The following is a 16613-nucleotide window of genomic DNA, read 5'->3' on the forward strand; positions in this document are numbered from 1 at the left end:
ATCAATTGTCCATGGCTTTAAAACAAGAGAACGTGGGCCAAAGAACTAAGAACCACCTTCCAATATCCCTCTCATACTGCTCTCATTTTGGAATTCAAACAGGAATATACTACAGGATCTGAAATAGATACACTAGAACACTAGAGGGGGGGTGAATAGTATTCTTTTAAAATTTATGCAAAGTAGATTATAAATTGTAAAGAAAAATGGCAATCTCAGAAATTCACAATCACAAACACAAAGTTTTATACTGGTTCCACCAATCAAGTGTACATCCAGTCCCCAAGCAAATCCCGCTTGAGAGTTTCCACTATGATTTTGAATAAACTTACAAAATCAAAAGCAAACCTGACCAATTTGCAAGTCCCTGTAAATTGCAACACCAATTGACAAACACATTGTCAATTTGCACACCAATCTCTAAACCAAGAGATTAACACCTCTCACAACTCGAGAGAACTTTTGAAGCAACAATTTCAATTCCTATAAGCCTTGATTTGTAGTGTAGTGTAGTAGTGGCTTAGGAATGATTCTAACTTCTGTAAATTGCCTAAATAATAAGTATTTGAATGATGTTCAAAGGTAATTTCAGAAACTTTTCTTTTTCTCAAAATCTGAATATTTTTCACTTAAAAAATACACAAAGATCAAAGCTTATGGGTATGTAAATCTCTCCATTTTTTCTAAACAAATAACCTATTTATAGCCCTTAAAAAGAAAAGTTTTTGAACTTTAAAAACGTTTAAAAACGGCTATAAACATTCATATATTCAAACTTTAAATTCTGGAAAAACTGTATCTGTAGTCGACTACAAGACTGATTAGTCGACTACACTGAGTTTAAACAGACTCTGTGTATTCAGAAAATTTCTCAGTAGTCGACTATAAAGTTCATTAGTCGACTATACTGTAATTTAACAAAAACTTAGAAAATGAATTTTGCCTTCAGTAGTCGACTATAATATCAATTAGTCGACTATACTGTAAAATAACAGAAACTTATGTTTCTGTCATAAACTTTAGTAGTAGACTATTATTCATATTAGTCGACTATACTGTAAATTTACAGAAACATATATTTAAGACATAAACATGAGTAGTCGACTACTATTCTAATTAGTCGACTACTAAAAGTTAGAAAATGATATAAATTAAATGTTTTGACACTCCAATTTTTAACTATAACTCTAATGGTTAACATAGGGGATTTCTATAGTTAACCAACACACTAAGCATGTGTTAGTGTGTTCTAATATTTATGTGTGTGTGTAAGTGATTAAGGCTTGTACAATAGTTCTAAGTAAAGAAAATGTAAAATACATTATCTCATATGTTCTTCATCTTCTTCACTTCATAATGCCTTGAATCTCAACTTGTACTTGTTCATATTTTGATATTGAAAGCTGCATATAAGAGTTAGTGCATTTGTATAACACACATTGTATAAATTGTTATCATTAAAATACTATCATGGAGATATGATATTCAACATTCTCCCCCTTTTTGATGATAACAAATAATTTATGTATAAGTATGTATTTTATAACAAGGTTTAAACATTATGAAATAACCATACTTACTCCCCCTGCATATGTGCAAATTAGAGTCTATAACAACAATACATAAATCTAATATAGATAACCAACCATTTCTCCCCCTTTGTTATCAACAAAAAGAGATAAACAATTATGCTAAATATTATATTATTTCTTCAACATGAGCTAATACTTCAAACAAATTATCCAGATTATGAACATAGTCCATANAATAACATAATTGTTTTGAAACTTAACATAAAAACATCCTAAGGTGCTGGAGGAGGTTGCTGTCCTTGAAAATATGCATTAAGCTTTGTGTCCAAGTCTTCAAACTTCTTGATTAGCTCTTCTTGATTACTAATGATATAGGAATTCTGAGAATATAGAGCTCTTTGACCAGTTTCAAGTTCAAGAATACGTGCACTAAGTGTGTTGTATTGCACGTCTAAAAAACATGAGGGTTCTGTAGGAAATGGTGGTGGTTGACTAGAAGAAGTTCCTGCTTGAGTTGAAGATTGTGGAATATCTTGTGGAATTTCTTCTTGATGTGGATGAGGTTCATCTTGAGGATTTTGTTTTTGAATTTCAAATTTTGTTAACTTTATCCTAGTTAGGGCATTTGAATCAAAAAATTCAATGGAACGGACAACAGAATTTTCAGATTGAAGATCCACATGAAATTTGTCAAAGATTTTTGTTAAAAAAGCACCATATGGAAGAAATCCTCTTGGAATTGTCAGAAGATTGTCAAAGTAAACTTCAGCCCAATTAACTTGGATATTTCTCATTATAGCATATAGAGCTTTTTCTAAGTCCAGGGAAATGAAATGGAAACTTCCAGTTTTTGGAAACAAGTTATATGCTAAGATTCGTGCAATGAACCTAGGAATTGGACGAAGTTTGTTTGAATTACTTAAAGGTTTACTATAACCAGGAAAAAATATATGATTTGATAAAAGATCTGAGTCATTCATCCTAACTGACCTAAGAGAGACTCCTTGATAAGGAATATTAAAAATTTTTCCAATTGACTTTGTAGTCAAGTCAATTTCAATTCCTTTAACAAGAGTTTTGAGTTTTTCAGAACCACCAATAGTTCCAACACGTTCTATATTAGTATAGAACAATTGAACAAGAAAAGGATATGTGGGTTTTCTATTTTCAGCAGAGAATAATTCAAGCAAGCCCACATTATCAAAATATGATCCAAAGTTCCAGGGAATAAAATCATCAAATTTCACAAATCGTCCTGGAAGAACTTCAAAAGTGGAAATTTTGTTAAATTCTTCTAGTAAATCAGGACTTTTTAAGTAAATGATGATTTCATCGTTAACATTAGTATGGATTTTCTTATCTTTCTTAGCTCTAGACATGATAAGACAGAAAAATAACAGAAAATACAAAGATCAAGTTGAGAATTTTACCATAAACTGATGAAACCCTAGAATAGTCGACTATAATTTGGTGTAGTTGACTACAGAACCTGACAGACTGCTGAAAAAGATGAACTTGATGAAAGTTTTGAGGAGAACGAAGATGCCCTAACTTGGAATCGGTGGGTTCTGAAGAGAGGAAGACTCGGTTTTGGGATGAGTTAGTGGGTAGTTTTTAGGTTTTTATTTTTTCTTTTTAAAAGAATTTGCATTGTATGGTTTAGATTTAACTAAAAAAATGAAAGGTGAAGATTTTATGTTAGATATGAGGCTAGGATTTGTAGAGTTAAAAATGTATGGTTGAGATCAACTCTACTTAAATGAAACGGGTATTGGGTTTTGGGTTTTTGGTTTGATTTAATAAAAATCCAATAAGCTTTAAGATTGTAAAACTGTGAATTCAGTATTAGTAGTCAACTAATAAGAAAAGTAGTCGATTACACTGTAATCGACAGAAAGTTGATTTTTAGTTTTTGACTCAGAGTAGTCGACTATAGATGAAATTAGTCGACTACACTGTAAACGACAGAGAGTTGATTTTAAGATTTTAACTTAGAGTAGTCAACTATAGATGAAATTAGTCGACTACACTGTAATTCACAGAAAAACTTATATGCATCACTTATGCATGTAGTCGACTATAGGTCAAATTAGTCGACTATTAAGGGTATGTATGCATATGTGTTTGTTTTAAAAATTTAATTTAAATCTTCAATTGAACATATACCTAATTCCCTTCTTAATTTTACATAAATTTCTTCTTTTAAGGGTTTTGTTAATATATCTGCTATTTGTTTATCAGTAGGTATAAATTCTAATAAAATATCACCTTTAAGCACATGATCACGTAAGGAATGTGTTTGGTGGAAAATTTGAAGTAAGTAAAATGAAAGAAATGATGTTCCACTTGTACTTTTTCTATCAGATTTACATCCGGCAAAATCAGCATCACTATATGATATTAAATCAAAAGAACTATGTTTTGGATAAAATAAACCATAATTTGTAGTATCTTTAATATATCTAAATATTCTTTTTACTGCTTTAAGATGTGAAACTTTAGGATTTGATTGAAATCTTGCACATAAACATACACTAAACATAATATCAGGTCTACTAGCAGTAATGTAAAGAAGTGATCCAATCATACCTCGATAGAGCTTTTGATCAACATTCTTACCATTTTCATCTTTGTCAAGAGATGTCGTAGTGCTCATAGGTGTTGGTTTGCTTGTTGAATTTTCCAATCCGAATCTTTTAAGTAAATCTTTTGCGTACTTGCTTTGATTGATGAAAATTCCTTCTTTCAATTGTTTAATTTGAAGTCCAAGAAAGAAATTTAGTTCACCCATGTGACTCATTTCAAATTCATCCTGCATATTCTTAGCAAATTCTTGACAAAGATTATTGTTAGTAGAACCAAAAATAATATCATCTACATATATTTGGATTAGTAAAATATCTTTATTTATTTTCTTAATAAATAATGTTGAATCAACTTTTCTAATTTCAAAACCTGAAGTTAAAAGAAACTTTTTTAATCTATCATACCATGCACGAGGTGCTTGTTTAAGACCATATAAAGCTTTCTTAAGTTTAAAAACATGATTTGAAAAAGTTTCATGTTCAAAACCTAGAGGTTGTTCTACAAAAACTTCTTTTATAAAACCATTTAGAAATGCACTTTTAACATCCATTTGATATAATTTAAAATTCATAAAGCATGCAAATGCAAGTAAAATTCTTATTGATTCTAAACGAGCAACAGGTGCATAAGTTTCATCATAATCAATTCCTTCTTCTTGATTATAACCTTGAGCAACTAATCTAGCTTTGTTTCTAATAACTTGACCAAATTCATCTAATTTGTTTCTAAACATCCATTTTGTTCCAATAATGGATTTATTTTGAGGTCTAGGTATAAGATCCCAAACATTATTTCTAGTAAACTGATTAAGTTCATCTTGCATAGCAATTATCCAAGAATCATCAAGAAGTGCTTCTTTTTTATTTTTAGGTTCAATAGTTGAAATAAAAACAGTATGAGCAATTAAATTAAAATGAGATCTAGTAGTTACTTTATCAGAAATATTTCTAATAACTAAATCATGTGGATGATTTTTAACTTCTACAAAATCTTTAGGTAAATCATTTTGTAAATTATCATCTTTTGTAATATCTATCATTGAATTATCATGAATAGTATCAATTATATCATCATCATTATTTAAAATAATAGGTGATTTTGAAAAATTTTCATCAAATGAAACATGTAAAGATTCTTCAATAACTAGTGTTCTTTTGTTATATATTCTATATGCTTTACTGTGATTAGAATATCCAACAAAAATTCCTTCATCAGATTTAGAATCAAATTTATCTAAGTTATCCTTTGTGTTTAAAATAAAACATTTACAACCAAAAACTTTAAAGTAAGATACTTTAGGAATTTTGTTATAAAATAATTCATAAGAGGTTTTCTTTAAAATAGGTCTTAATAAAACTCTATTTAATACAAAACAAGCTGTTGATACAGCTTCTGCCCAAAAATATTTTGGTAAATTACTATCACACAACATAGTTCTAGCACATTCTTGTAAAGTTCTATTTTTTATTTCTACAACTCCATTTTATGGAGCAGCACGAGGAAAAGAAAAAGTATATGATATACCATGTTTATCATAAAAATTTGCAAATAATTCATTTTTTAATTCACCTCCATGATCACTACGTATAGAGATAATAGAAATAGATTTTTGATTTTGAATTCTTTTGCAAAATATAGAAAACTCATTAAAAGCATCAGTTTTATGTTTAAGAAAAATTACCCATGTGAATCTAGATTAATCATCAACAAGAACAAATACATATCTACTTCCATTTAAAGATGCTACTCTAGACGGACCAAAAAGATCTATGTGAATTAATTATAATGGTCTACTTGTAGATATTATATTTTTAGATTTGAAAGAAGATTTGTGTATTTTTCCTTGTTGACATGCATCACAAAAATTGTTTTTAAAAGACATTTTAGGTAAACCATTTACTGAATCATTTTTAGAAATCTTAGAAATATGTTTAAAGTTAACATGTCCAAAACGTTTATGCCATAAAATAGAATCATTAGATGATGTAATAAGACAATGTTCATTTGAAATATTTTTCATAGATAAAACATATATGTTATTCTTTCTATGACCTTTAAAAATAATAGTAATTAAAATCAATATCATAAATTAAGCAAGATTCTTTTTCAAAAATAATTTTAAAACCTTTATCACAAAGTTGACTAATACTAAGTAAATTATGTTTAAGACCATCAACTAATAGAACATTATCAATGATAGGTTTGTTTGGATTACCGACAGATCCAATACCGATGATTTTTCCTTTGTTGTTATCTCCAAAAGTAACGGTACCACCATCCTTGTTTTGAAAAGATGACAATAATTGTATGTTTCCAGTCATATGTTTGGAATAACCACTATCCAAAATCCACCTATCTTTCTTGGGTACCTAAAATAATGAACATTTACATTTTTGGTACCCATACTATGTTGGGTCCTTTAAATTAGCCTTTAGGAAACCAAACCCATGAAGAGTTTGATTTGCCTAAATAGTTAGTTGATAAACAAATATTTTTAATAAAATCAGAAATATAAAAATTCTTATGTAAAGAAGATAATTCTTTTGGAACACAAATAGAAAAGAATTTTGATTTCTTTTTACACAAATTTTCATTTCTATAGTCATACAAATCACAAGAAGGTTTTACAAAAATTGTTTTCTTTGATTTATTTTTATTAAATTTAAAACCTAATCCTTTTGTCTTTTGTGATTCTTTCTGAAAAGAAAGTATATTATTAAGATTTTCTTTACCTTTATTGAATTTGCTTACATTCAAACATATATATATCCTCATATTTTGATTTAAAAGAAGAAATATCTTTATCTAAACTATTAATACGAATTTTTAACTCATTACATTTTGATTTTAAATAAATATTTTCTTTAGATAAACTTTCATTTTCTTTAATCAAAGAATAATTTTTTTCTTTTAATACAATTACTTGAGAATTAGAATTAGTAGAGGAATCAGAAATTTCTTCAAGTAATCTTTTATTTTCACCTTTAAGAAAATTATGTGAAGTCTTTAATCTCACAAAAGTTTCATATAATTCATTGAAAGCATCTAAAAGTTCTTCATTGTCACTTACTTCATCTTGTACCATAAAACACATGTGAGCACTTTCCTTTGATTTAATTTCTTCATCTGAAGATGACTCATCACTATCATCCCAAGTGACTACCATTGCTTTCCTTTTCTTGTTATTTTGAATGTTGTTGAAGTTGTTGAAATAACTTGATTTTTGCTTATTCTTCAACATTGGACAATCTTTCTTCATATGACCTGGTTTATTACACTTAAAACAAAGAGGGTTATTTGAAATTGAACTCTTAGATTTAAAATTACCTCGTTTTATAAATTTCCAAAATTTTCGTGCAAACATGCCCATTTCTTCATCATCATCATCTGAATCTTCTTTATCGGAAATAGTATTGAATGCAAGTACTTTCTTGTTCTTTGTTTCTTCATCATTCTTTTTATCTTCAATTTGAATTTCATATGCCATTAGATTTCCGATAAGATTTTCAACCGTAAGAGTTGACAAATCATTGGCTTCTTCGATTGCAGTAACTTTTTTTCCCATTGTGGAGTAAGTGATCGAAGTATTTTTCTTATCATCTCCACTTGTGTATATGTTTTTCCAAGACCAATGAGAGAATTTGTGATGTTGGTGAATCTTGTAAATATTTCTCCAATAGTCTCATTTTCCTTCATCTTGAACAATTCAAATCTGTGCACAAGAACAGAAATTTTAGATTCTTTAACTTTATTTGTACCTTCATGAGTTACCTCAAGTGTATGCCAAATATCGTATGCAGATGTGACCGTTGACACCCTATTGAACTCATTCTTGTCAAGTGCACAAAATAATGCATTCATTGCTTTTGAATCTAAATTTGCATTATTTCTTTGTGAAGTAGTCCATTCTGAAAATGGAGTTGTTGGCTTCTCATATTTCGTTTCTACAACGTTCCAAAGTTTGTAGCCAATTGATTGAAGGTAAATCTTCATTCGACACTTCCAATAGTTGTAGTTCAATCCATCTAATATTGGTGGACGATTTGTAGAGTGACCTTCTTTGAATTGTAAAGTATTTGACGATGCCAACTTTTACCTCTCTCTGATACCAAATGTAAGATCTGAAATAGATACACTATAACACTAGAGGGGGGTGAATAGTGTTCTTTTAAAATTTATGCAAAGTAGATTATAAATTGTAAAGAAAAATAGCAATCTCAGAAATTCACAATCACAAACATAAAGTTTTATACTGGTTCCACCAATCCGGTGTACATCCAGTCCCCAAGCAAATCCCGCTTAAGAGTTTCCACTATGATTTTGAATAAACTTACAAAATTAAAAGCAAACCTGACTAATTTGTAAGTCCCTATAAATTACAACACCAATTGACAAACACCTTGCCAATTTGTACACCAATCTCTAAACCAAGAGATTAACACCTCTCACAACTCGAGAGAAATTTTAAAGCAACAATTTCAATTCCTATAAGCCTTGATTTGTAGTGTAGTGTAGTAGTGGCTTAGGAATGATTCTAACTTCTGTAAATTACCTAAATAATAAGTATTTGAATGATGTTCAAAGGCAATTTTAGAAACTTTTTTTTTCTCAAAATCTGAATATTTTTCACTTGAAAAAATACAAAAAGATCAAAGCTTATAGGTATGTAAATCTCTCCATTTTTTCTGAACAAATTATTTATAGCCCTTGAAAAGACAAGTTTTTGAACTTTAAAAATGTTTAAAAACGGCTATAAACAGTCATATATTCAAACTTTAAATTTTGGAAAAACTGTATCTGTAGTCGACTACAAGATTGATTAGTCGACTACACTGAGTTTAAACAGACTCTGTGTATTCAGAAAATTTCTCAGTAGTCGACTATAAAGTTCATTAGTCGACTATACTGTAATTTAACAAAAACTTAGAAAATGAATTTTTCCTTCAGTAGTCGACTATAATGTCAATTAGTCGACTATACTGTAAAATAACAAAAACTTATGTTTCTGTCATAAACTTGAGTAGTAGACTATTATTCATATTAGTCGACTATACTGTAAATTTACAGAAACATATATTTAAGACATAAACATGAGTAGTCGACTACTATTCTAATTAGTCGACTACTAAAAGTTAGAAAATGATATAAATTAAATGTTTTGACACTCCAATTTTTAACTATAACTCTAATAGTTAACATAGGGGATTTCTATAATTAACCAACACACTAAACCTGTGTTAGTGTGTTTTAATATTTATGTGTGTGTGTAAGTGATTAAGGCTTGTACAATAATTCTAAGTAAAGAAAATATAAAATACATTATCTCATATGTTCTTCATCTTCTTCACTTCATAATGCCTTGAATCTCAACTTGTACTTGTTCATATTTTGATATTGAAAGCTGCATATAAGAGTTAGTGCATTTGTATAACACACATTGTATAAATTGTTATAATCAAAATACTATCATGGAGATATGATATTCAACATATACCTTGCTTAATCAAAAATACTTTAGGGATAGAAATTTTACCCCAAAGCTTTGTAATATAGGACTCCATAGATTTATACTTAACATTCATCCCAATTACATGTCCAATTAGAGCAAAATTCCAGAAATTTTCCCCTTCTCTCCATTCATCCTCATTGAATGAAACAATATTTCCTTGGGAAGAAGGAACAAAATTTAGTGATAAACCTCTTCCAGCTTGTCTATTATCTGAAAATAAACTGACGAAAGATTTCTTAACCCCTGACACTTCATTATCAATAATTTTGACCTCGTCATCTTTAATTTTCATGCTCTTATTCTTATTTTGAGAAATTTTAACAGATTTTCCTGGCACTTCATTATCAGTAACTTTGACCTCTTCAACTATATTTTCCAGGCTCATATTCTTATCTTGAGTAATTTCAACAGATTTACCTTTAAAGATTCCTTCAAGATTTTGGATTAGCATGATCGATCTTATTCTAATCTAGAAAAGGAATTCCAAAGTCATCACAAGAATCCACAACAAGATCAAATTCATCAAATTCTTCAACATCATCAGCCCAGGAGTGAGGAGATTTACCTAGCTCATGAGAGATTCAATGATCACCATCAATCTGAAGAGAATCAGACAGAGGATTTGATCTTGCTAGAATCTCAGATAACAACACCTTCTTCTTTGCTCCCTTAGGCCCTGTGCTCTCCATTTCTCGAGTGAGAGGATTCACTGTTACATCCGAATCAACATCCGATACAGTAGAAGTTCCAGCTCCAGAGCCAGCAAAGATTCTAGACGATGAAGGATAAGAGAAGAGAGAATCTCGCAGCTCCAAGTTCAGAGTTCCCTTGCTAGCGCTCTTCTTCTTCCTCGATTTCTCCATTCAAATCTAGGCAGAGGCGCAGGTTAGTAGGGAAATCGCCTGCTAAAATGCACCTTCAGACCGCCACTTTTCTTCATGATGCATAGTACTACTGTAGGAACCTTGAGTAAGTTACTCTTATTCTTCCATAACCTATGCCTCTTCCCCTTCTAAACTTATTACCCTTGCACTTCCAAAACTCATGTTATTAACCTCATTTATTCTAACATTTTAATTTGATATTCCAACACTCAATTGGTATGCATCTAACTTGAGGGCTTCAACATGTGATAAGCTTGTTAGGAGGGCAACTCTATCGACTTGCAATATACGTGCATTTGGACGGAGGGAAATAGAAGGCTTCATGATGTTGGATGCTAAGCTGGTAAAGATTTATGTGCTTACTTCTATACTTCCACTAGTAGAACAACGAGCAATCTAGACAGAAATTTCCGTCTAGATTGCTCGTGTTTCCGTCTAGGTTGGTTCACCTAGACAGAAATCCGTCTAGTTTGTTCCGTCTAGTATATTTCCGTCTAGGTTGGAACAAACTAGACGGAATTCCGTCTAGGTTGACAACCTAGATGGATGTAAGAAATCCGTCTAGGTTGCTACCTAGACGGATTTCCGTCTAGGTTGGCAACCTAGACGGAATTCCGTCTAGTTTGTAACCTAGACGGATTTTTTACTTCCGTCTAGGTTGCTTTCCATCTCAAATCATATTCATATCCAACACAATCGATCTAATTATATTTCAATATCAAATATAATTATATTCAAATAATACATTCATCAAAAAACTAGAAAGATACATAAAATTTTTACATAGATTATAAAGAATACAATTGTTTACATAACTTGATGAACTTTGCATAATTTATAGAATCCAATTGCATTTACTCCTCCAAGTTGTTGAAGCATCATGTTTCATCCTCCTTGATCCTACATTATACAAAATTCAACATCAATTAGTCCATGCTTGAAATACACTTAGAAAGAATTAACTTTGCAAAAGAACTAATAGGGAAATCAAAATATTGGTTACTGGACTAACAGCAACATTGAGAGCAATCCATGTACAACAACTTTGCTATAGTATCGAAATGCATTGATTACTTTTGAGAAAACTGATTATCCACTTTTCATGAATGAAAGGTACCGACCAGGAAGCGGCTGGCTCTGATGATATGATATAAAGTATTAAGTGATTAAACAACACTATTTGAATACATAAATTAAAATGCTAGCTTCAGACAGGACTCCTACATGCTTACAGATTGTGATAAGAGCATACTAATGAGAAAAATAATGTGATAAAATTTTTGTGGAGGAGCAAATTCCCTCCAATCATTGTGAAAACTGTGTGTCATTCCAATATGATTTCACAAAAGGCCTAGTGTCCATAAAGAAGAATTACAAACCAACTAAATAGCAAAGTACATAAATTCACATGATAAGTGGTAGATTATTAAGAAAAGGAAACATGCAGTATATTATATATCCTAAAGAAATCATGAGAAAATACAATTTGGAGCAAGAATTGTTATAAGTGAATCAAAGATATTAAATTTGCATCATTCACACATACCTTGAAGGGAATCCGATCTATTCTCAATATGCTTCACCTTAAAACAGTACGTAAAGAAACATAAACTCAAAAATGTTTCATCTGCTTTCAAACAAAGTACAAATTAGGTAAAATAAACTCAAAAAAGTTATTTCAGCTGTTCCTCACTATCCAAATAACAGGTAAATAAAAAGCTCTCAACTTCAACCGATTTATCTGGTGCTAAAAATCAAACTTATCTTCCATATCATCTTTAAATCACGACTATGCATGCTAATTCTTATAATAATCAAATCATCACAATCATATGGTGCAAAAAATCTTCAATAATGCATAATAAAATGATAGGAATGCAAGAGCCAATAGCAACATGTAAACTTTCAAAATAAGCAAAGCAATAGAACATTCCATCTCTGGTAGAAACCCCGTGATTCTCCCTTTAAAGCCCACACAAGGTTCAGGTCTATGGAAAAGATTGCAAAAGGCAACTATACATTTGTATCCCCGTCAAGTCCTCACACAGTAAATCAAACAATTCCAATTACGAGTAAAGATTGCAGATTTCAACAAGGGACCCAATTTCAAGAAACAAAGTTGAAAACAAAGAAGAAGCTCTATGATCAAATGAAGAAGCCATCAAGAAATTTAATGTAACTGGTTAATTACTATCTAAAGATGTATATAGTCAGTGAATCGTACACTAAAACTCTTAAACATGAGAAAGATTATATAATAACACGAGTTGTCACAAAAAAGGCCCCAGATTGTATTCTGACAACACACAAATGAGAATACAATATGAACAGCTGACCAATTTGATTCCACTTATCCATAGAAACAACATACATCTAACTAACAAATACTTACAACAAAAACCAAGTTTCAGCGCAGAGCTCGCCCATTGCCAACCGAACCCCAATCCCCTGCAACACCCATCAACAATTACTCAAAATCCCAACAAAATGAGTGCCAAATAATATCAATATATCCCAATTCCAGAAAAAAAACTCATTAAGAAACTAAGTACCCATTTCTCAAAAACGTAAATAAACAAAAACCCAGATCGAAAGGGAGAATGGCGTGAATCCCTCCTCTGCCTTCGTCGGCGAATCGATGGCCCGCAACCAGCTCGAATTCCTCCTCTGCCTTAAAAAATACACAATAACTTAAAAAAATTCATCAAGCCCACAAAATTAACCAAAAAAAATCGAGAGGAAATTCTCACTGAGTATAGAAATAGAAAGTGATAGCTCCTTGATAAACAACCAAAAAAATTCGAACCAAACAAGGAACTTTCTGACCTTGATCCCCTTCAGCTCGTCGGTCGATCCGTACTTGATGACGCCGGTGATGGTGTCGGCGTAGTGGACAAGGTAATCGAAGTGGATGTAGCAGGGGGATTGGAGGTTGACGGTGAAGTGGCCGTTGGAGGAGACGGAGAAGGATTTGACGGAGTCTGGGAGGAGCTCGTGGATTGACGATGGTTGGCAACTTTCTGATACTTATGTACAATGTTATGATGTGAAACTAACAGAGAAAAATACAGAGCAATAAAAAATCATCATATACATAATCGAGACAACCATCGCTCGAACATCAAGATCCCAAAGATCAAAATTGTGGGCCAAAAAATTGAGAAAACCCCCTTAAAAATTCCAAAGATCGAACCTTGACGACGGCAATCACAACACCTCGGATGCCTCCGGCATCTGCTTGCCACGTCCCCAGACCAACCACCGGGTCCTTAGCGCCGGTGTTCAGTTCAAAAAACATCGTCATTGTCTTCGTCTAGAGAGAGAGAGTCTGCCGATTTGACGAATAGGGAACCGAATCCAATCATGGAGCAGAGCGAATCTGAGGCCGACCATGGAGGAGGATGAGGCTGTCAAGGAGATGCGGAGGAGGGGGGATCTCGACACCGTCGAGGTCGGCGTGGAGATGTGCCGGAAGTTTGAGCAGAGGAGGATGAAGAATTGGGGATCTGAATAATTTTTAGGGTTTTTACATAGCGGGAAATGAAAAGATAGGGGGGAAATTGTGGCGCTGGGTCTCAAAACCAAAATATCGGAGGCATTCCGTCCAGAATGCCAACCTAGACGGAATTTTCCGTCTAGGATGTGGCAATCTAGACGGAACAGTCTAGACGGAAATAATTCCGTCTAGTTTGCCTCAAACTAGACGGAATTATATTCCGTCTAGGTTGTTCCGTCTAGCTTGATTGATTTTCTACTAGTGTTCATGCTGAGATACATGCTGAAGTGCAACTTCGGATGAATCTTTATGTTAAGATGTAAAATGTGCTTTGTATAGGCTCTAGTGTCTGAACTATTACAACAGAAGTTGTAACTTGCTGTCCTAATTTCTCCATACAAGTAGTATGTGCTGTTAGAGTAGCAACATGTTGAATACAGGCAACACAATAAGAAACTGACGCAAGTTCCGACACTTATTTGTGTCGTAAGATGCATATTAAAATAAAAAAAATAGAAAATAGTTATTTGAGTCTTGCAATATGATTTTGTGTCTAGATGTTAGTAATTAATTTAAAGAAAAATTATTTTATCTAATTTATTAGCGGAATAATTTATCCTTCTACTCTGGCCAAACGGAAAAACCTAGCACAAAACAAATACGAAATCCCGCAGAACTATTATGGCTAGGTTTTTTTTGAGAAAATATTATGGCTAGGTTAGCGTAAAACCCCAAATTTTTTGAAAATATTATTATAAATGATAATAAATGAGTTTTATTATGATTTGTGATCATTCTGGGATGAATGGATTAGATTGGAATCAATTTGAGATCGATTTGCAGTTTCAGCCTCGGTATCGCGAGTCTACTGAAAACTAATACTCTTTTATTTTTAGTAATTTTTCTATTAATCAGATGAGCACGAAATTTGCGCCATTGATTTTATAATGTCAAGACTGTGCTGTGATTAAAGTTTTGTTGTGTTTTGACAACGGAGACTGAAATACTATTTTGAGACGGTATCAAGTCCGTTAGCATCTTTCATATTTATATTTTTAATAATTTTTATATTAATCAGATAAATATGATGATTACACCATTGATCGTAGAATGTTGAGACAGTCTTGTGGGCAAATTTTTATTACTTTTTGAGAATGGAGATTTGAAACTTAATTTTTAAATAATATAAAATTATAAATATTATTATTATTATTATTTTCCTTTACTTTTCTTCTCTCCACCTACCCCGACCTACCCCCCTCCTATAAAAGCCTCTCCCCCCTCTCTCTTCTGAGCACACAGAGAAGAGAAAAAAGAGAGAGAGAGAGAAAGAGAGGGAGAGGGAGAGAGAAAGAGAAATAGAGAGGGAGAGAGAAAGAAGGAGAGAGAGAAAAAAGACAGAGAGGAAGAAAAGAGAGAAAAAGATAGATGGGACTTTGGCTATTCGGATAAAAGGAACGGATAGGGAGTCAAATTTCAGAGATCAATAAATGCAAGTTCATCTCTTTCCAAACTCATCCCTAGTAAATTTTGATCTTTATGAATGTACATAATATTGATGAAAAGATATGATATTGATAAAAATTAATGAATATACATGAGATTGAAGAAAAGACTTGATATTGATGAAAATTGATGAATAGAATATAAGACCAAATTCCTAAAGACATGATATTGCTAGCTAGAACTATACGTACATGTCTACCGCTGGAAATGCTGTTACTATTTATATGTATGGTACTATTCATACATACGGATACTATTCATACGTACAGTATTATTCATAAATATGGCACTATTCATAAATACCATTACTATTCATATGTACAGTACTGTTCATAAATATCGTATTGTTCATACGTACGGCACTATTCATGAGTACTATTACTATTCATACGTACTGTGGTACTATGCATAAATACCATTACTATTCATACATACGGTACTATTCATGAGTACTATTACTATTCATATGTACTGTGGTACTATGCATAAATACCATTACTATTCATACATATGGTACTATTCATGAGCACTGTTACTATTCATACGTACAGTGACACTATTCATAAATATCGTATTGTTCATACGTACGGTACTATTCATGAGTACTATTACTATTCATACGTACTATTACTATTCATGAGTACGGATACTAGTCGTAAAGTACTGTTGCTATTAGTAAGTACTGTTACTATTCACAATTTGTTATTATAGCAGATAGTCGGGGTTGGTAACCCTGACCATTTACTGGACAGTTTGGCCCAGTTTTATTTTCTGGAGTTTGTTTGCGCCGTTTGTAACGCGATCGCAGAGTTTGAGCCGCTCGATGTTATACTTACAGTCATGAATATGACGAAATACGCATTTGAGTATCCCACGGGGATTATGACGAATTGAGATCTATTTACTTGTGAGTTAGTACACCGCAAATGAGACTGTGATGATAACTATTTGTCGATCCGCACGGTGATGCGATGATATCTATTTGTCGATCCATACTATGATGCGATGATACCTATTTGTCGATCCGCACTATGATGCGATGATATATATTTGTCGATCCTCACGGTGATGCGATGATACCTATTTGTCGATCCGCACTA

The 16613-nt window shown here is 31.9% G+C and overlaps 1 protein-coding gene across 6 annotated transcripts; it reads right to left on the bottom strand.

Moving 5' to 3' along the window:
* LOC109837450 lies at window positions 11279-14120 on the bottom strand. 6 transcript variants are annotated; one of them, XM_020405705.1, is made up of 5 exons: window positions 13705-14115; window positions 13338-13563; window positions 13064-13178; window positions 12904-12959; window positions 11279-11411 (listed from the first exon to the last, which is right to left on the bottom strand). In XM_020405705.1, coding segments are annotated over exons 1-5 (510 nt in total). In that variant the 5' UTR covers window positions 13816-14115; the 3' UTR covers window positions 11279-11409. The 6 variants fall into 6 exon arrangements, 5 of the variants coding, with proteins under 5 accessions (XP_020261294.1, XP_020261291.1, XP_020261292.1 ...); XM_020405702.1 differs by having other exon boundaries at window positions 13064-13182; window positions 13705-14111; XM_020405703.1 differs by lacking the exon at window positions 11279-11411 and adding an exon at window positions 12066-12094 and having other exon boundaries at window positions 13705-14117.

Source organism: Asparagus officinalis, chromosome 4 (assembly GCF_001876935.1).
Source record: "Asparagus officinalis chromosome 4, Aspof.V1, whole genome shotgun sequence".
Taxonomy (NCBI): Eukaryota; Viridiplantae; Streptophyta; class Magnoliopsida; order Asparagales; family Asparagaceae; genus Asparagus; species Asparagus officinalis.